The 20,281-nt window shown below is 40.4% G+C and overlaps 1 protein-coding gene across 24 annotated transcripts in view; it reads left to right on the top strand.

Moving 5' to 3' along the window:
• The window catches only part of MCF2L (MCF.2 cell line derived transforming sequence like), a 162,106-nt gene that overhangs the window by 65,559 nt on the left and 76,266 nt on the right, over positions 1-20,281 (top strand). Inside the window, exon 1 of one of the 24 annotated variants that reach the window (XM_040559649.1) lies at positions 3,433-3,550. The exons of 21 other annotated variants lie outside the window; for them this stretch is intronic. In XM_040559649.1, coding sequence (XP_040415583.1) covers positions 3,517-3,550 — 34 coding nt within the window. In that variant the 5' untranslated portion in view covers positions 3,433-3,516. Of the gene's footprint in view, positions 1-3,432; positions 3,551-5,362; positions 5,698-14,374; positions 14,490-20,281 lie in introns of those variants that run through there. 2 more of the 24 variants (XM_040559786.1, XM_040559714.1) reach the window with 2 other exon arrangements.

Genomic DNA, 20,281 nt, shown 5'->3' with positions numbered 1-20,281 from the left:
GTCATGCATAATAAGATGGTCCGTACTACTTCCTTTTACTGTGTACATTTCTAGTGCTTAGCAAAATCCCACATGATCATCAAATTAACCTCAAAGGTGAATAAAACCTGGAAAGGTTGAACATACACGGCCTCTTGGTAAAGCAAGCTAAGTTAAAAGGATCAAGGTTTATTGTAGGATTTCCAGCACTTCCTGATTTGAAGTAATCCTTTTTTTTTTTTTTTTTTCGATTTCAGAACCACTACGTCTTCTCCCAAAGCAGGAAGTGAAGATCAGCACAACTTTTGTGTTTCGTTTCTTGTTCAGTGATCTTTGAAAAAAAAATCCCACAGATTCTATTTTAGTCAGCGGTTAATGCAACCTCACATACAACTTCTGTTTCTTGCACTTTGACTTGAATCTGGCATGAAACCTTCCCGAATCTTGTCAGTCGGTGTTTTTTCTAAAATTAATGGACAAAGCCTACTGATAATGTTAGTTTTCCCGTTTACTTCTTCTTCTTCAGTATCTGTCAGCAGTCTTTGGTATCATTGAGAATGAGAGTCACATACCATTTCAGTGAGTGACAGGGCTGTTGGATAGGTTAATTCTTTCCTTTTGGAGAGAGGCCGAAGAACGAATGGGAGCTTCAAAGAACAAAGGAGCCTACAGGAATCTTCTGTAGGAACTTCTTCTTACTTCTTTTTATCCCCAGGTGGAAAAATCTCATTTTTCCACTTGCAATGTTGTCAGCATGCAGTAAGTCTCAGTCCAATCTTATTATTTTCATCAGAGTATTTTCATGAGTAATTCTCTAAATCAATTTATCTTTTGTTTGATTTCTCTGAGAAATCACTTTAGAAGCCTACATAATATGTGACATACAGTTCATATGGGTATACGTCAGAGGCTACTTGAAGAACTTCTTCAAATGTGTCCTTTGGCTTTTGGGGAAGGAGTTAATTGCTTTTCACGCTTTTATGCAAAGGAAAGATACAATCTATATTTCCATCCTTTTCTTCTTTTAGGTGAAAGTCATAAGCTTTCATGAAACATAAGCAAATTGTTTTAAGCAGGGAGTTTGTGTAGGAGAATTACTCTTTAAATTCTCAACTTTCATGACCATTATTTCTATTTCAGCCAAACATGCTTACTTTAGTCAAACAATTATCTAATTCATACCATCTTTGATGGATTCAAAAGGTTTGTACAATAAAATGGAGAGCAATCAGAAAGCCAATTGTCTTGTGCTTAAAGAGAGCTAGCATGTGGAACAAAAACTCAAGACATTGTGCCTATCCTACTACAGAGTTGTTTTACCTTTCCAATACTACCAGACATACAAGTCTGGTGCAAGGTTTTTGCACCAGAAATTCAAAACACATCCTTCCTGGGAGCCCAAAACTGCACAGTTCTCCTTCAACTCACTGTCAAACTCTCTAGCTTATGTCATCTAAATCTCTAGGATTCCAGTAGCGTGTGTTCATACATTTTAACTGGATTGTGCATGTGATGCACAGGTAATGTTTTGATATCTGTCTCCATATCATCTACCACTATGGCTGTCGAAGATTGATTAAGGTCTTCAGGTACAAGTAAAGGTGTTCTCTGCTATCTTCTTCAGCATAAACTTTTCCTCCTTTAGTTAGTAGCATTTGACCTTGGTACCTTCTCTTTTATTTTTTTTCTCCCAACTTCCAGCTATTCAAAATTATGCTCTTTGTCTGCACAGTGAGTTGTATTGATAATTTTTGCAGATGTAGTCATGTGAATTTTTTAGAGTTATTTTAGGAATACTTTACCTGAAAAGAAAAATATCTAAGTGATTTTTTAAAAAGTCATCTGTGAGTGTTTTTCTATGTGATTAGAACAGGTTTTCAAAGATGAGAAGCAAAATACTGAGATGTCAGTGAAGTCAAAACATTTTTATCATTGAATCATAGAACAGCTTGGGTTGGAAGCTAGTTCCAACCCCCCTGCCACAGGCAGGGATGCCACATACTAAATGCTATACTTTGCATACAAAAATCGAACATGATTTGTTACTTGAATCAGATAAGATGTGACAGTCTCCAGATGCATGTGATGAATAATGATAATGAGTACTAATTTAATATTCCATGAAAAGGTATCTGGTTGGACCAAACGGAGTATAAATGTTGCTTGTGATGAAGACTTGCAATGCTTCACAGATGAAGCAATCTGTAGACACAACGAAGTGCCTTATGGCAGAAAAAAAAATAGAACATAGATTTAATCATCTTACAACTCAAGCAACATGGCAAAGTGTATTTAAAATAGCCTGAAGGGAGATATTTTTTTCACAGAATAAAAATAGCTAATTTAAAAACCCTTCAGGTTTCATGGTGTTAGGAGATTTTTTTGAGGATTGTACCCTTGGACCCAGGTATCAGCTTTCTCCCTGACGGTGCTTCAGCCACCACGTGGCAGTGGATCCAGTTTACAACCTAACCATCTGCAGTTTGTCCAGGATTTTGAGTTGCAAGAATGCAACTCCATCCAGTATTTTCCATTCTGGCATGTTTCTATTATGAGGCAATTTTAAAAACAGAAAAGGCATTCCCAAACCCATTTTATCAGATGGGTTTTCAGCCATTCACCCAGTTACAGGTCACCTCAGTTTAGCCTTCTTCGGTGTTACGGAGTAACCTGGCCTATTTTGGGGAAACAAGGAGTTGTAAACAGAGTAATAACAACTGTTTTCCACATTAGATTGCTTCCTTCTCTCAGTTACAAAAGCCTATTATTATTATTGTTTACATTTAAACAATGAGAATGCTCTGTCCCCTCTCTCCCTGTCCCAAGGCACGCAAACCCGGACCCCTCACCGTCCACACAAGCTTTGTGGACTCACCACAACACAGTTCGTAGTTGCGTTGCTGCCCAAAGGTCTCCTCTCTAAACAATGGACTTGTTCGTTCTTGGATAGTTTAAGTTTTGTAAAAACAATTTCCTTTGCACAACTCCATTTTAGAAAGGAAAAAACACAGATTGAAGCCAGTACCTGCAAACAGCATCAGTACTTCAAAGACAGCAGGCATCTTTTAGAGCACAGTACCAATAGCTAAGCGAGAGGAGACAAAATGGTCTAAAACAATAGTATAAGAACAGAGGAAACATGACAAAGCAGGCTTTAGGTTACAGTTTGCCAAATCAGGGAGCATGCCAGGAGTATCTCAAACAGCTCCTCATCTCTGCTGGTCCATAGGAAGCAATAAGTTCAGGGGAGATGCTCCATGTGGAAGCCAGCTCAGAAGAGACCTAAATCCATTTCTCAATGTTTTGTGACTCAGGAGAAACCTCAGTTGCTGGTTTATACCATTGTGCTTGAGCTGAAGAGCAGTTTCCTAAAGAAGCATTTACACAAGCTCTTTGTCAGCCAACTGCTCATGGCTGCACCTGTGAACCTTTAAAAGCCTCTGAACCTGTCCCAGCTGGGCTGGCTGAAGCTGAATACTAGTCAGCTGGTAGGAGGTGCCAGACAGACCAACACATGCTGTTTTTTTGGGCAAGCTGATGATAGAGCTGCAAGTCTTTTCCTTCCGTTCAGGTACAGTAAGAGCTCCTGCCTTCTTGCCTGAAGAAGAAAACATGAAACAAGCTCAACTAGGTCATGGCTTGTTATTGTTGGTTGAGACTAATATACTTACATGTTTTTATTTATTTGTAGCTGAGCTGCTATTTCCTTCGTTAGCTAGTAAACTAGGGAGATTAAAAGGAAGATATCTTTCTTTCTTTTCTGCTCTAAGTAATTACATGCAAATAACATAGGGACTTGAGTACATCTTACATATAAGCTGTATCAAACTTCTTCATAGTACAGGAGAAGAAATTCCAGTGAAGAATAATCTCTGAGAGCTGCTGGAAAATATTTCCAGAATCTCAGGAGGTAAAAAAAAAAAAATGGAATATTTGTGGCACCCTCACACCTTACTTTCCCCAAGTGCTACTTAAGAAGTCTGTACAACCTTTTTCTTAAATGGAAATCCTATTTCTTGCCCTGAAATTTCCCTCAGAAATAAAGAGTGCAGCAAATAAACCCTAGCTGGGGAGGGGGGATACTGTTAATATTTTTAATGTTACTTTGATATTCTCTTCATGTCTGAGCAGTACCTTTGGCTCTTTGCTGATCCGTGGGGTTGTCTGGGTATCTGTATTTGTTATACTCAGTATAGTGTGTGTGGTTAACTAAAAAAGCGTAAAAATGTGTTCAGCGTTGGCTAAACCACTGTAAAGTGGGGACCAAGACAGTAGTGGTCACAGGCTGTTCTGAGTTTGAGTTGGAGAGAAGGAGGCTTTTGGCCATCCTTTGGCCAAGGATGTGAAATCTGTCCTGTTAAAAGGATGCTGCTGAATACTTCAAAGAGTGGCTGCAGGATGAGACCTTAATTGAAGAAGCCTTATTTGCTTTCACTATACTGTAGGGAACTACAAAGATGATAGAGCTGCGAGTCTTTTCCTTCCACTCAGGTACAGTAAGAGCTTCTGCATTCTTGCCTGAAGAAGAAAGCATGAAACCTTACCTTTGATCTGCTTGCCCTGCAGTTTTCTTTTAGTGAAAATACAAGGGTAAAAGCCAAGTTAAAATTATGTCATACTGATTGAGTATGCACATGGTAAGTAGCAGGTGATCTGTCCGTCCTGTTGCCAGTTCGGTTGGACGGAGAGCACCTTGTGACACTGGAGAAATTGAACGTTGGCTTCTGTGCGTGAGGGGTAGTGTGGTGTTTCTTACAGGATATACGGGCTGGCAGAAACTTAAAAAAGATAAAAAGAGGGAGCAAGATATATGACCCTACCAGCTGTACTGTTTTTTGAAGTTATCACTTTGCACCTCAGCTGTTTTGACCTCAAGAGATAGTAGGTATTTTTCCCCACTATTTTACTGAGAGTCTTAAGCACCTGATTCTCATCGTGTCAGCAGTGAGATGGAAGAAAGACAGGAGCTGCTGGCAAACACATGCAATTTTTGCAGAGGCAACAAGAGGAAGAGCAGAGAATGGCTGGGGGCTGTCTGTAAGTTGTTCCCTACTCATGTGAGTGTTGAGGATGTGAGATCAGGTGCAGTGTGTGTCATCACAAGTGGAATTTGCTCCTTAGTCTTCATTTCATCCTTTTTTATATGTCCATTCTATGTTATGAAAAGGACGTGAAGCACCAGAGTGTTTCAAAAGCTTTTTGGAGTTGAGATTTTACCCCAGAACTGCCAAATGGAGAACTAGGCAGGTTTTGATTTCTGTCAATTGCAAAATCCTCATCAGATGAGGTTAGGAGGTGATGTGGTAAGGTTGCCAGGTTTTTATTGGTCTTTCCTCCTTGTTAACTAAAGGTTTGCATAATTACCTTTCTTTTATGGCTGGTGCATCTACTTTACTGCTCATCTCAAGCAGCGCGAAGGTTTATGAGGCGAAGTCGGAGGCTAACACTAATAAAGCACCCTTGGCAGAGGAGTGGTTTTGTTCTTTGAATCCACAACCATGCCTGTGCTGTCACACCTAGGCCAAAAGTAAATACAGTGATGGTGCAGGTAGCAGTACTTAATGAGGAAAACGAAGGCAATGCTGCTGTTAAAAAGCTTGGACTCCATACTGCTATTCTGAACAGCCCAGGAAGCATCCTAGGAAACTGCTGAAGAAGGAAAATGTCTGTTGCTTTGGGTTGATTAAAATCTCAGGGACTGGCTGCTTTTTCAATCAGGTAAGGGTATATGCTTCCTGTTTGCTTCCCAAAGAATAGAAACAGGACACAGTTACAGCTGCTGTGTGTCTTTGCAGTTGTTTGTGTATTTTATAACAGTTTTTTGTAGGTCTAGGTTTTTTTTGTAGTTGGTGGCTTTTTTAAGTGTTTTATTAAAGGGATCACTGTATTTTGTATGATACCTTTTTTTTCCTTACAAATACTGCATCTACAAAATTAAAAGGTCAGGTATGATTGTATGTTGTGTCTTTCCGCAGAGAGCAACTGGTGTGAGGTTTGTCTTTTCCTACCCTGAGTCAGTTTAACCAAGAATATTGTGCACTAAGCACAAGGGATAAGATATTTTGTTTTGTTGCACTGAGGTTTTTCTTTTTGGAAAGAAATGAAATTCTGTTGAGAACCTGAAGCAGCTCTCCAGGTTGGCTTTCCAGAAGAAACTAGTCTCTTTGTGTGTTCTTTTTTATTTTTGACTGGTGGAAAACAAGCTTTGTTTGCTCTTTGCTGATATTAAGTTTTCTTTTTTTTGTAAAAGAACTGTGGAGCTTGCTGAAATCTGGGAGAGAGAAGGGGTTGGCAATGGGAGAAATTAAGATGTTATTTTGGGAACCTCTAAGTGGAGGGACTGGTGACTTTTGAAGATCACTTTTTTCACACTTCTTGCATGAGTGGGAACTTGTTGAGTTGCATGGCCGTGTGATCCTTATTGCAACGAGCATGCCTTGACCACAAAAAGTCCAAATTGTGAGTCAAAATCAAAACTGGCTTGAAAATTAAACTGCTAGGGGGATAACTGTATATTTATCTGATCTGTTATGTGGGTTTTGACCATTCTGAAGTGTAACCCCAGAATAATGCGGGTTAGACTACTCTTGAAGCATCAATAAGAGTTAAGGGCAATGGCCTACTCTGAAGGATTTTGTCTAAACTCACCAATCTGAAACGACAGGTAACTGAGGTCACCTAGCAGCCATTTCTTTTTATTTTTTGTATTTCGTTGGGAGCTACAAGTGATCCTCCAATACTGAAGTATCATAAGTAACTTGTTCAAAAGCACGCCAACTGATTGTTTCTAGAGACGTGATGGAACGAGTGTTTTCTGTCTCTGATCTTGGACTAAAAGCAAGTTTCGCTTCTGTCTGTCCTGTTTGCTCTTTCAGGATTTTGGGGAATGATGATTTCTGCAAAAGTTGTTTTCCTTTCCTTCCTTTGTAATAAATAGTTTTGCAGCCTTTATCTGTGTTCATCAGTGTTGCAGAGCATTTTATATTATTGTTGGAACGCGTTCTCCCACAACGTTTGACCTGAAGGTTTTTCTGCTTCCTGAGTGGCTTGTTAATCTGGAAAAAAATCATTGTGTACTTTAAGGGTCACAGAAAGGGTTTCCTATCATTGATGAATTTTTATTTTATACTTTGGCTATAAATGTTGGTATGACTGTTGTACAACGCTTCATTTGTTGTAATGGTCTCTGTTGGTTTGCCTTGCTTTCTGGAGTAATGTTATTTGTGTGTGTGTACATATACATTTACATTTCAGAATACAAAGTAGACCTGCTTTTCCCTTCCTGAGTTCTATTCCTGGGATGCTTTCATCACATGTTCCTGTTGTCATTTGTTACTGTTGAGTTTTTCTTTCTGCTACCATTAAACCCTACACCCATTTTTTCTTATCTCTTCCATTTGCTCCTTTAATCCTACTGCTGCTATATATAATGGGTTACATCCTCAGGATTTTTCAGAATTTTGGTCCTAGCTTCTATCTAATGTTAGATATGTTTATGTTTCTATCTAACGTTAGATAATGTTTATTCTCCCACGTGCCTGGTGACAGGACGAGGGGCAATGGGCTAAAGTTGCGCCAGGGGAGGTTTAGGTTGGATATTAGGAAGAACTTCTTTACCGAAAGGGTTGTTAGGCATTGGAAGGGGCTGTCCAGGGAAGTGGTTGAGTCACCATCCCTGGAGGTCTTTAAAAGACGTTTAGATGTTGAGCTTAGTGATATGGTTTAGTGGAGGACTTGTTAGTGTTAGGTCAGAGGTTGGACTCGGTGATCTTGGAGGTCTCTTCCAACCTAGACGATTCTGTGATAGTGGTGATTTGCATCCACTTTTAATTACAGTTTTCAATTTTTATCAGACTGCAACCTCTGGTCTACTCAATTTTGAATACTGTGTTTGACAACATCAGCATAGAGCCAGGTGTCCTCTTTTCCTCATCTCCATGCCATTTGACCAGTCATGTCAGACTGCAGACACTTTTGTATGAGTACTGCTGCTGTTTGTGAAGTTAAAGGGGTCAAATCCATTTATTTTGCTGGCTTTTGCAGCTGTGCACAGACAGAACTGCCACCAAAGACCACAGGATAACTCCTGCATGGTTAAGTTTGATCCAAAGAAAAAGTCCAATTTTTGTCTCTTTGAAATGGAAACCATGGTAAATCCTTCAGCACAGTGAAGGGGAGACCTATGATTATAGACTTGCAGGAGCTTGTTTAGAAAGGACACATAGGAAAGTAAACTGATTAAAATTCAGTTCACAGAACACCAAAAAGATTTCATTTTGAAATCGGGAATGAAAACAGATGCATGATAAGAGCATTCAGTGGCCAGGCTTCTGTTGTGTGTGTGTGTTTGTTTTGGAAAGTCTTAAGTGTAGTCATGGGGTTGGAGAACTGTGATCCCTGATGGTATGCTGTATTTCCTTAGAAATTGCAGTAGTCTTCTTTTTGTTTTACCTTCTGGATACCTGATGTAAGGTATGTGATCTTCAAAGCTTTGAAGCTTATTATTGTCTTATAGTGCAAAGTGTACTTTTGAGGTGTAATTTCTCAGTGTTTTTTTTCTCATTTCTTCCTGGACATATCTTTCAAAAAGATATTGCAGGGTTCATCCTATTAATTGAACAGTATCCTTCACCTTTTAAGTGTTCCAGCAACTATTGGTATTACCAGCGTACTTATTTTCATAGGAAGAGTGTCTTTCTTCATGGATGGTGGTTTTTATTGCTTTTCTCTCATCACAAATTTTGATTCCTCATGCTTGCTTAAATTTAGATGTTCGTGTGCTACAGAGACCTTTTTGATGACTTAGTATCCAAATCGAAAACTGTTAAAGTTGTTTCAAAATTGGTTAGTTTTGTTGTTACATAGAAATCTAGCAAGCTGCTGCTGGTATCGGGTTAGTAAAGAAATATTTGTATGATGGATTCATACAAGTGTGTGTGTATATAAACTCATTTTTAATGAAAATTGAATCTTTTGATGCAAACTAGAGAGAATTGGCAATTTTGAATGCTTGGTGACTTTAAAAAGAACGAAACCTTTTTTGCATTTGTTCTTTGAAAAACCATCGTGAAGTATTAAAAGGAGAAAATGAGTAGGGCTTTTAAATAGTCTAGTATGTTAACGTAGGTGCTCACTGGTGATGCATCAAAATGTTTAATGTCTTCACAGCTCCACCCAATTATAAAGTCTGTGGTTACAGGTGTGAGGTGTATTCTGCTAGCTTTTTTTAGGGAGAGTGCACATTTACATTATGCTAAATATGATCCTATAAGGATGGCTTGTCATGCTGAATCACATGAAGTGGCAGTTCATCTCATTGATGTGCTTTTTGCTAGGTGCCACGCCCCAAAGGAAAAAATACATTAGTAGCTATACTTTTACTATTCACTTATCAAACTTAAATATTTAAGGTGCAGTCATAGCTTCCCTCTCTGGGTTGCACAAAACTGAAATGACACAGCCTCTTACCCTTCGTGATTTTGCATTCATCCTTTAAAAGCTTCTCTCATTATATTTTCTTCTTCTCTGTAGGCTGCAGTATATCAGTCACAGACCAAGATGAGATTGACTTGAGCATAACAGGAGTTTTAATGTATTTTCTTGCATTTATAAATATACTCATGTCCTGACGTAGATTTTTCTTATGAGGCTGTTGTTCCTCTGTGTTTGAATACAGCTTAAATTTTCCCTTAAGTCTTGTTGCTAATGTGCATGCCCACATGTTGAGGTTTTCCTCTCCAATTGTGTTTCAAACTCAACAATAAAGACCAGAAAGGGGTTTTGTGCTTCAACACATTTGTTCTTTTTTGTCACTGCTGTTCTCTTGAAGCACGCAGCAAGGAGACAAGGTGGTATAAGCACGAAACAAATGTTTCCCCACACACATAGTCCAAAATAGAGTGCTGAAATAAAAATGCATCCAGTTCCTGGCTGGAGCCCTGTTTTCCCAGGTGCATGTTTCATACTCTGTTTTATGGGAATATAGAGCATCTCTAGCCCAGTGAAATTCTGAGTTTTCTTTGCTAGGAAAAATCACCTTTATCTGAAATAGCGTTTAGCCAGGTGCCTGTGGCCACTTTCCTTAGAGATGATATGCCTGGGTTCCTGCCCCCTCCAGCGAACTGGGAGCAGTATCAGAGTCCCTTGTACACTGGCAGAGCTCTCCACCCCATTTCTTCATGTATGTCCTTCAACCTAAGGACACTCTGAGTCCTGAAGGTGAGAGGTGAAGATATGTCTAGTTGGTTAATTGTGAAGGATAGTAGGACTGAAACAACATAGTATTTTGGTTCTCTTAGCCACAGTCATTACTAGATCTTGAGTTGTCCAGTAAAAGCACATGTAACTGTGGATTTAGGAAGTTTGACAACTAGGAGAAAGCCAAGTGGGAGCACTGAGGATGGATATTACATGCATCTGTTGCACTAGTCCCAGAAATTAGATTATTTTTGAACTAGTACTTCATTTTCTCATGAACGATTCACTCCGCTGTTTCCTCTGCTCTGAAATCTTATGACAGCAGCCTGTTCAGAGGTTGTTGTCCATGTTATTGTGCACATCATGAAGGGACTGTGGAATAGAGTATTTCTGGTTGGAAGGAACCTACAAAGATCCTCAAGTCCAACTGTCAGACTACTTTGGGGCTGAGCCAAAGTTAAAACATATCATCCAGAGCATTATCCTAATGCCTCTTAAAGGCAGGCAGGCCCAGGGCATCAACCACCTCTCTAGGAAGCCTGTCCCAGTGTTTAGCAATGCTCTCAGTAAAGAATACTTTCCTAACGTCCAGTCTGAACCTTCCATGATGCAGCTCTGAGCCATTGACATGCATCCTGTCGCTAGATACCAGGGAAAAAACCTCCCCACTTCCCCTTCTCAGGAAGGTGCAGAGAGCAACAAGGTCAGCCCTCAACCTGCTCTTCTCTAATCTTGACAAACCCAGTGTCCTCAGCCTCTCCTCACAGGACGTGCCTTCCAGCCGTTTTACCAGCCTCGTTTTTCTCCTCTGGACATGTTCAAAGACCATAGCATCCTTTTTATATTGTGGAGCCCAGAACTGCACACAGTGTTAAAGCCAGGGCCTCACTAATGCTACTTACAGTGGGAAAATGCCCTCTCTTGTCCGGGTGACTGTGCCGTGTTTAATACACCCCAAGATACAGTTTGTCCTCTTGGCTGCCTGGGCATGCTGCTGGCTCATACTGCAATGCTGGTGAACACAAAGGTTTACGCTTCCTTTCTGTCTCGACGGTGAGAACAAACACAGTCAGTGCACTGTAGTGGTTCTTTCTCCTCTTCTCCATTCACGTTTGTTGGTTTTATTTTATTTTTTCTTAAGGGAGTAGCCAGCTTGCCAAAATATCAGGTTCCTGTATCTTATTGAATGGGTGTGTATGGGGGTGATACGTTTTTGGAAAGGGTGTAGCTCCTCTTTCACTTGGTTTTAATCTTTGAATGGAGACTGTAAAGCTTCCTCTTCCTCTCTTTGCATGTTTGGAAAGCACACCTATGACTGTTTTATCATTGTGTAAGACTTCCGATAACAAGAGTTAGGTTTTCATCATGCTGTGTTGCAGGTGAGACCAAACCCCTGCTGCTATTAGCAGTAATATCTAGTCAGCCAAGCATACTGCTCAGGACTCTCAGTAGCAAATGTCTGAGACTGGCTTTGTGCTGCTAAATAAGAAATGAGTATCAGTGTGTATACTTGATATAATATATAATACATGGTGGGATTTCTAGCTGCCCTAAGACTTTTCTTCCTGGAGCCAAGTTATGGTGCAAGAGCTAGAAATAAAATTCTGAGTTGTGATCTCTGCCTGAGAACTAGAGTTCAAGATGCCAATCTAGAAGCACAAACCTCCACTGACAATCCTGGAAAAGAGTGAGTAGGGACTTGGAGACAAGAGGGAGATCCTGTTTCTGACGTTGCAACAAATGCTGTCATTTGATCCAACATGGGTCACTTGCTTTGTCTCAGCTTTCACAGATGTGATGGAACTGAAAGAGTATTTACACCACTTGTGGGAGTGGTGAGAAGACTCAGTCACTAATTTTGATCTCTTCAAAATCAAATATTCTAGTAACGACCTCCTGAAGTACAGAACAGTTAAGTAGAAGTATTTCTAAGGAGGGTTATTTCTTTTAAATCTACCTTTGATTAAAAACATTTGATATCTCTTAGGAATCTCTTGTAGTTTGACATATTACAGATTGTAATGAAATCAAAATAGCAGAGTTTAAAATAATCTGCCTAAATTATTTTTTCAGGCCATATTTTAATGCCAGGCAATGAATAGACCCACTTACTGGTAGATTTATTATAATTTAGCAAATTGGTTTGTGATTACCAACAGGATGAGTGGTGAGAACACAGATGTGGGGCACTCCAGCAAATAACCCTTGGTGTGGTCTGTGGGTGGCTTAGCAGTTTGTTTGGTTTTGTGTTTATAGCTGGGTGTGCTGAAGCTGAAACTAAGCTCTTCCCCATCTGTAAATGCAATTTTATGAACAGATGTAACCATCAATCCAAGCTTTTTATCCTTGCTGTCTTTTTTCCTTGACCCCCCTCTTGTCAGGAAAGGGCTCTTACAACATCTCGAAGTGAGGAAAAACAATCTGTTTGTTTTCGCATGGTTGTTGCTGTCACTCTCATTTATTGGTTGGCTCTTCATGGTAGGGAGTCTGGATTGCTGGTAGCTAATCTCGAGTGCATTCATTGACAGGTAGTCCATCACTGGGCAATTACTTTAAAGGGTCAAGCAAAGCAAGACTGCTGAGCGTTAGTGTCTGAAAGATCATATGGAATAGTTTAGTTTATTTTCATTAACTGTTGCTTTAATTTCCCATTTTCTTACAGATAAAATTTGCACACCTTCAAGTAATGTGACTTTATAAGTTGTAATACGTTTCCTTTTGACAGTTCCTGTTGCTTTGGCAGGTGTCTTCCTAAGGAACAGGCGCTTAATGGGTTTGCCACCAAGCAAAACACCCTAGTTCAGTTCTGTTAAAGATGCTTGGGTGAGAACTTCCTCAGAAATATGACATGCCTGGTGCATTTCCGAGGAACTTCTAACCGAAGGCTCATTAGAAAATAACATCTGCCCCTGGGCAGTTCATTTCCTTGTGTGCAGGACTTGGGGGATGGTTAGAAAAAGATGAAGATGGATTTACTGGGCAGCTTATCATTTGCTTAAAACTAGGGCTCTTAAACTGAGGTTCCTGACATGCTGCACTTAGAATTATTTTTTTCTGACTGATAATATTAGAACATTTGTTCACGTTTAAAGTCGTAGATTGAATTTAACATATGCCAGTGCTTGATGCAAGAAGACAAAAAGTGGTAAGTAACCATGAACCAGCTAACCCCATGGGGGACCTCAGGTCCCGCTGAAAGGCACAGTTGCTCTGCGTGTAATTTGAAGAAAGGTATCGTGTCCCAGGTGGCTTGGCTTTGACTGAAAGATGGAGTTTTGTGCTCTCGCTGCATGCTGAAGATGGGCTCGCAGATAACTAGGTCACTGTCTGCTGAACTATTTTGCACTAAATCGATGAGGAGCAACATGACCTTAAGTCTGATCTCTTTGCTCTACAAAGATATTGCTGAATTGTGGCTTCTTCTGAAGAAATGCACAGGTGTGTCCAGTTTTTTCAGTTTTTCTTAGTTACTTGATTGCAGGTCAGGGAGGAATTCAGTCGGACAACATCCTACTGAGGAAAACATGACATGTTTTTAGTACAAAGGCAGAAGTTGTACTCCTTTGTTCTCTGTATACATTTCTATATAAATATATTTTATTGTTATGGGTGTGTGTGTGTGTTCCGTGCTTGTGTAAATTTGCAGTGTGTATTTTTATTTGTGGATGTATTTCTCAGTACCTCAGATGCATCCACCAAATCTATGCCAGTATTTCACATGGAAGGCACTTTACTTTTTTCAGGATTCGGTCACACAGTGATTATGACGATCAGAAGCACTGTTAAGGCTTATGAGGAAAATCTGCTGTTGCAGCCATCCTGCTGTTCCTGAACATGGGGTTTAATTTTCAGTTTGCTGCATTTTGCGTAAATGACAGACATGTAATTTGTCTTGATCCCTATTTGAAGGGGGAGGTGAGAGCAGTTTCTTTCAGAGGATGTCATTTGGCATCCCCTTGTTGTTAGTATAAGAGAGTTAATCTCAAATGCATTATTTCTTAAATTCCTTCTGTCAAAGCTTTCTATAGGAATCTTGTTTCTGTTAAGATATAAATGAAACAGTGGAGATATTATTTGCTGTTAATAGTGCAGCTACAGTCCATTGCAAAACTGAAAGCGGGTTTTGTGAAATAGAAACAAGTAAAAATTGCTTCCTTATTCTGGTGCTTGAATTCACATTTCCAGTTCTGTTTGCTGATTTTGGTATGCATGACTACTGCAGAGGAATAGCAGAGAGAGAGCTCCGGATCGATGGACTGGTGTCTAAACTTCCACTATCTTTGCTTTTGAAATGTCAAATTTAAACGAAACAGGTAGGTGAAGGGTGGATCTACTGCTTAGTATTGCTAACTTAATTATCAGCAAGTGAGTAGCAAAGTGCTCCACTTCTCAGCAGCACTTCATGTTACTACGGGTAATACCAGCAGGCATGCTGCTTATGAGAAACGAACGAAAAATTGGAGAAAAGGCAAGCTAGCCAGATTGAAAGTGTGGAGGGATTAATCATTCTGAGTAAACGTTGGTCATTATGTGCATTCTTACATGTGCTGAGAGGGAAGAGGTGGATTTAGAATACTGCTGACTATTATATGAAAGAGGGGAGTTCTGTTTTAAATTGCAGATCCAGGGGATGGTTTGTGTCAAACTGGGGTGGTAGGCATGTAGCTGTGCCAGGACAACTTGTGTAAATTATCAGGAGTTGGACTCGATGATCGTTGTGGGTCCCTTCCAACTCAGGATATTCTATGATTAAATATAGGGAGTTTTAATTTCTATTTAATTATTGAGAAATAAACTTGCAGGGCTGTTTTTGTTGGCAACTGCCAAGGCTCAATTTTCTTCTCATCTGTCACCATTTCTTGAGCATGTTCACGGTGACACTGTTGAAAAAATTTTGTGCTCGGAGTTTCAAAAGGGGCAGAGGTGATATCCCCTTCTGCGGTGCTGTTCTTTCCTCTTCCTCCTTGAGTGCTCTGCGGGATATTTTTATTTTTCTAGTCAGCAAAGGGGAGAGAACGAAAGCAGAGGAGAGATCTCAGATCTTTCTATTCTCAATTCTTGGAAACTTTCTTAATTTCTGAGGAGAACAATGTCATCTTGGGGAATTCCTTGGTCAGTCCATCACAGGGAGAAAAGGTAGGGAGATAGGAAGAAGGATGGACAAACTGAAAAGAGGGGATGGATGTTGGCTGTGGTTGCAGGACCCAATTCTCTGTTCTGCTTAAAGACTGCAAATACCTGTGAGCAATTCTGGTTTTCAACACACAAATGGGGATGAGAGCACCTCCTGTCTTGTAGACACATTGCAAGCATAGGAAGTTGCTGACCTGGTCTGGATGTTACAGTAGGGGTCTGGACCCGGCACTGCCTCTGTATGTCCCTGGGTCCACGTGTGCTAGCAGGCTCTTCCTGAGGGACTGAATCCCCTGGAGGATCCCTCTGAGAGGTTCTCCTGGTTTGCTTTTAGGTAGGGGAAACGTGGGAAAAAGACGAGTCTTCATAGTCCTCTTCCACATGGCACCACATGAAAGCTTTATCTGAAAGGAGGAAAGCAAGGCCAGTCAGTGCCAAGCTTGTTTGCTGTGGTCTTTTCAGAGCCATAGTACTGCAGCGGGAAGGGACCTACTGCTGGGCGAGAGCTTTGCATCCTGCAGAGTTGTTTGCTGTGACATGGGGCCCTTTATAACCCACGAAAGATTGAGAACAACTCTGAGGAAAAAAATCATTGGCTGGGTCTTGTCAGAAAGCAATGCTACTTCATTATGACTCTGGGATGTTTCTTCTTTCCTTGTTCTTTGAAAATACTATTTCTTAGTTTTGTTATTTTGTTCTTATTTTTGTTTTCCAGAAATTTGATATACTATGTAATATATAGCAGTAGACAGATTTTATTAGCCTGTGCTACAGCAGGTGTGTCAACCTAACTAAATTTTACCCTATTCTGAATTCATTTTTAAAGTCATTATACTGAGTTAGTACACAGTTTAATTTGCATTAATATTCTTGTTTTAAGGCCATTATAGCCCTTCTGGAAGTTTCTCTTTTCTTTTCAGGATTGTGAGGTGGACTTGGGGACTTTTGGCCAGGGAATTCCTTCAGAATTACAGAAAAATTGAGGTTGGACAGGATTCCTGGAGGCCACGTAGCTCAAAGCAATGTTGACTTTAAAGTTGAAATAGGTTTCTCAGAAACTTGTCCATCTGAGCTTTGGACATCTCCAAGGGTGGAGAGTGCCCAGTCTCGCTCTTGTAGTGATTTTTTTTTTCCCTTGTATTGAGTTGGAAGTTCCCTTGCTGCAGCATGTGACTATTCGCTCTCATCCCTTTGCTGTGCAAAGCTTCAGTAGACATTCACTCCTCTAGAATAAGCATTAGTGGCCTTTAAAAAAAAATGAAATAAATCATAGAATCATTTAGGTTGGAAAAGACCTCTAAGATCATGTAGTCCAACCTTTTACCTAGCACTGCCAAGTCCATTAAACCATATCACTAAGCTCTACATCTACACATTTTTTGAAGACCTCTGGGGATGGTCACTCAAGTACTTCCCTGGGTAGCCTGTTGCAATATTTCACAACCCTTTCAGTGAAGAAATTGTTCCTAATACCCAGCCTAAACCTCCTCTGGTGCACTTAAGGCCATTTCCTCTTGTCTTATCACTTGGTGCACAGGAGAAAAGACCGCTCCCCACCTCACTATAGCCTCCTTTAAGGCCATTGTAGAGCACAATAAGGTCTCCCCTGAGCCTCCTTTTCTCCATGCTAAAGGTGGTCACTTCAATCGGGACACTTCCAACATGGAAGTACTTTGGGAAAGTGTCCCTTTAAACTAGGGAAACTAATGTGAATTATGGGGAAAGACCCATCAGGGCACTCCACAGAGGAAATGAAAGTGAGATGTATTGTTCTGTAGAGTCAAAAGATTGTTCCTCAGAATGATCGAGAAGATCTAATCCAGCTCATCTGTGAGATAAAGCAAGCTCTAAGCAGAGTGAAGGACAATGACTTATGGTGCCACATGAGGAAGTCTGTAGATCATTGGTGGAGGAACTGTCTTTCTCGTGACATGACCCCGTGCAGTTTACATAGCAGTAAAAGCCCCAGGCCAACACCTATGTTCTGAAGGCCTGAAGGCCCAACTGCAGGTTGACTTTGCAAGACCTCTGCCAGTGACAACTCAAGAAAACAAATGCATCTTAGCAGCAGTCGATCCTTTTAGCTGCTGGGCGGCAGCAGGAGGCAAGGGGAGGCCAGGAAGTGCATCCCCAACACTGCAGCTGCCAGCAGAGATGAGGCCGGGGCCAAGGGGAAGGGGAGAGAGGCAGGCCCAGGGGACAGAGCTGCAAGGGTGGACGCTTGTGTTCTGTAGGGCACCTTGACACTGTCACTGAAAGTATTGAGCAGGTATTTACTAGGACCTGTGGCCAGGTTTTTAAAAGGAAATGCTCATCCTAATGCTGTCAGTATGACTTTTTGTTGTTCTTTTGGCCTTTTCTGTGTTTGTTTTAACTTGGGTTCAGTCTCAAAGGATCATGTGAGGTCAAATGACCACTCAGAGGAAAATACCCACCAGCAGGGAAGTTCAAGCTCAAAGTTTGCTCTTCCGCCTCTTTGCTTCACGTGATGGATGGGAGATTTTGCCTCTCATCATTACCATGTTGTCTTGGAATGAAGGGAGCCTTGTATGTCTGTGTGTTTTGTGTTTGTTTTTCCTCAAATACTTCTGTAGCTGCTGTTTCTCAGGTACTTGCTGAAGCATTAAATACTCGAACTTTTACTCAGTCTTTCATTTACAGGGCTTTTCTCTTCCAAATGCAGCCCTGTTGCATTTCTGTTGTGTGCAGAAGACACAAAGCTTTCAAAAACAGAAGAGCAGTAGCTCATAGTGTTCACAGTGCTTTTTAAAGACACTGATTTTTATAAACCTTTGTTCCACAGAGTCTGTGGAGTTGTAGTAAGTGAGGTTCAGCTCCACTTAGTCATCTAACTCAGAGTAAGCATATCTATTTACTCCTCAGTTAATATGACAGGTATTTGTTGATTTTATGCACTAAGCAAGGATTTTGCTTTACTTGAGACAATGAACTATGATTTCTCTTAATGAACAAACAGCAGTTGGTTACTTTTTTAACACGCATCTTCTTTGTATTTGGCACATAGAAAATATGGAAACTTTTTGTTCCAAGAAGCTTAAGCAATTTCCCTGTATCCCTTAAATCACAAGCTTCAGAGAAAGAGCTGTCAATCTTTGGATTTAAACTCTAGCAAAATAGTGCCTCAAAACAGAGTTAACATACGGATTAGGCTGTTTCAGAATCTAGTGTTTGTTGTTTTGGGGGGTTTTGTTGTCCCCCCCCTTTTTTTTCCTCAGATGAGACACTGATAAATAAATCCAAGAAATAATACCTTCCTTGATTTTGTTTTGCATAGTCAGTTTACATCAAAAATAACCCCTTGCTTACAGGGCCAGAGCTTTATTTAGGAGACCTTGATTAATTACAACAATGTGCCAAATTCTGAGATTAGATAATGAATGGATGCTTAATTTGAGACCTAAAAGAGGTGAAAATGCATCTCTGAAGCAGAGGAAGGGCGGAAGAATATTTCCTGCCAAAACTTGAGCATGCTGCCTCCAAAATGCTGGATGTGAGCAGCAGAGCTGCCTGTGTTGCATTAAAGGATTCTTTAGCTGCCTGTGAGAGATACTGAACCATGTCCTGCCTCTCTATTGCCAGAAGCTGTTAATATTAGCACTGCTTGAGAGAGACGTGATGTCTGTCATCCTTTTTAAGGACACCAGGCAGTAAGGTACAGCAGTTCCAGAGCTGCTCTATTACCACTTCTGTCTTCTCTGGGTAAGATGGGACAGCTGCTTTGGTTACCGACTGGTCAGCACCTTCTTTGTAAGCCATCTGTAGTCCTGAGTACTGGGAACCTGACAGACCCCTGCAGGTAAACACATCTTAGCTGGAAAGTGTACTAAGCACCACATAAGCCTCTTAGCTCCTCCTTCACGCTGTCACATCCATGAAATTCTTTACATCCCCTTTCAAACCATTAGTTGGTAACTGTACAGCTCCATGGTGGAGCGTGCTCAAGTCTGAGTACTATCAAATTCATTTTTTGTTAGAAGTGTTTTGATCCATCCTCAGTTGTGTTGAAACCCCCATGGTTGTTTTCATGGTGTTAGGCTGCAGCGCTGAACTCTGAATCCCATTTCCAGTTTTCAAGAAAAACGCTGTCCGGGACCGTACTGCAGCAGTGCAGGTTGGTAACTCTCTTTGAGCAGGTGAACTTCTTCAAAATAGGTGTGTACAACTAGGGTTCTACCACTCTGCTGTTTTATAACTATGATTTCAATTTTCAATCAAGAGCAAAAGAAAGCATGCCTTGTTTAATACCTCGTTTCCAAAATACCATGCAAAAACAGTGTCCTGTTTAGTAGAGTTTCCAGATACTCATGCAGCTGATTCTGCAAGTGTTCACTTTTCATGTAAAGCTTTTAGGTATGCTTTGAGATGTGTGCTTTTCTGCAGAGAGAGTCTTGAAAGTAGAGGATTTCAATAGTGAAGAGTCCTCGGTTTGGTTGCCTGAAAAGATCTGTGCTTTAGGGTATGTGCTTAAGCTGATTGCACCACCAGTTTTTAAGCTATACTAAAGATGCCTAGTAATTTGCATGCAGTTCTTCTATTTAGAGTTGTTCTTTCTAGTTTCTGTCTTGTTAAGACTGGTTTTCCCCCTCTTTACAAGGCTTTAGTACTTAAAAAGCAAAATTCCCATAATAATTTTCTCAGCCAACTGCATGTAATAAGATCTAATGCCCTAAGTCTAACACTTTTTTTTTTTTTTAATTCCATCGAGGTTTGCTTGATAATGCACTGAGTGAGACACATCTGGGTCAATCACCTTCTTAGTGCTTGAGTACTTGCTAGGGGAATGTTCTTCTCTGATGCTCAGTCTGTATCTAATAGCTCTGTTTAAAAAAATCCTTTGCTTTTTGCAAAATTTGCTCCTTGGAGATAACTTTAAGTACATCTAATACTTCAGAAATATTTTTATACTATACTTTCAGTACAGTTCGCAATATTAAGGACTTAATGCGGCAGG

Source organism: Cygnus olor, chromosome 1, assembly GCF_009769625.2.
Source record: "Cygnus olor isolate bCygOlo1 chromosome 1, bCygOlo1.pri.v2, whole genome shotgun sequence".
Lineage (NCBI taxonomy): Eukaryota > Metazoa > Chordata > Aves > Anseriformes > Anatidae > Cygnus > Cygnus olor.
Note: the sequence above shows the minus strand (reverse complement) of the source record. Positions and strands in the feature narration are given on the sequence as shown.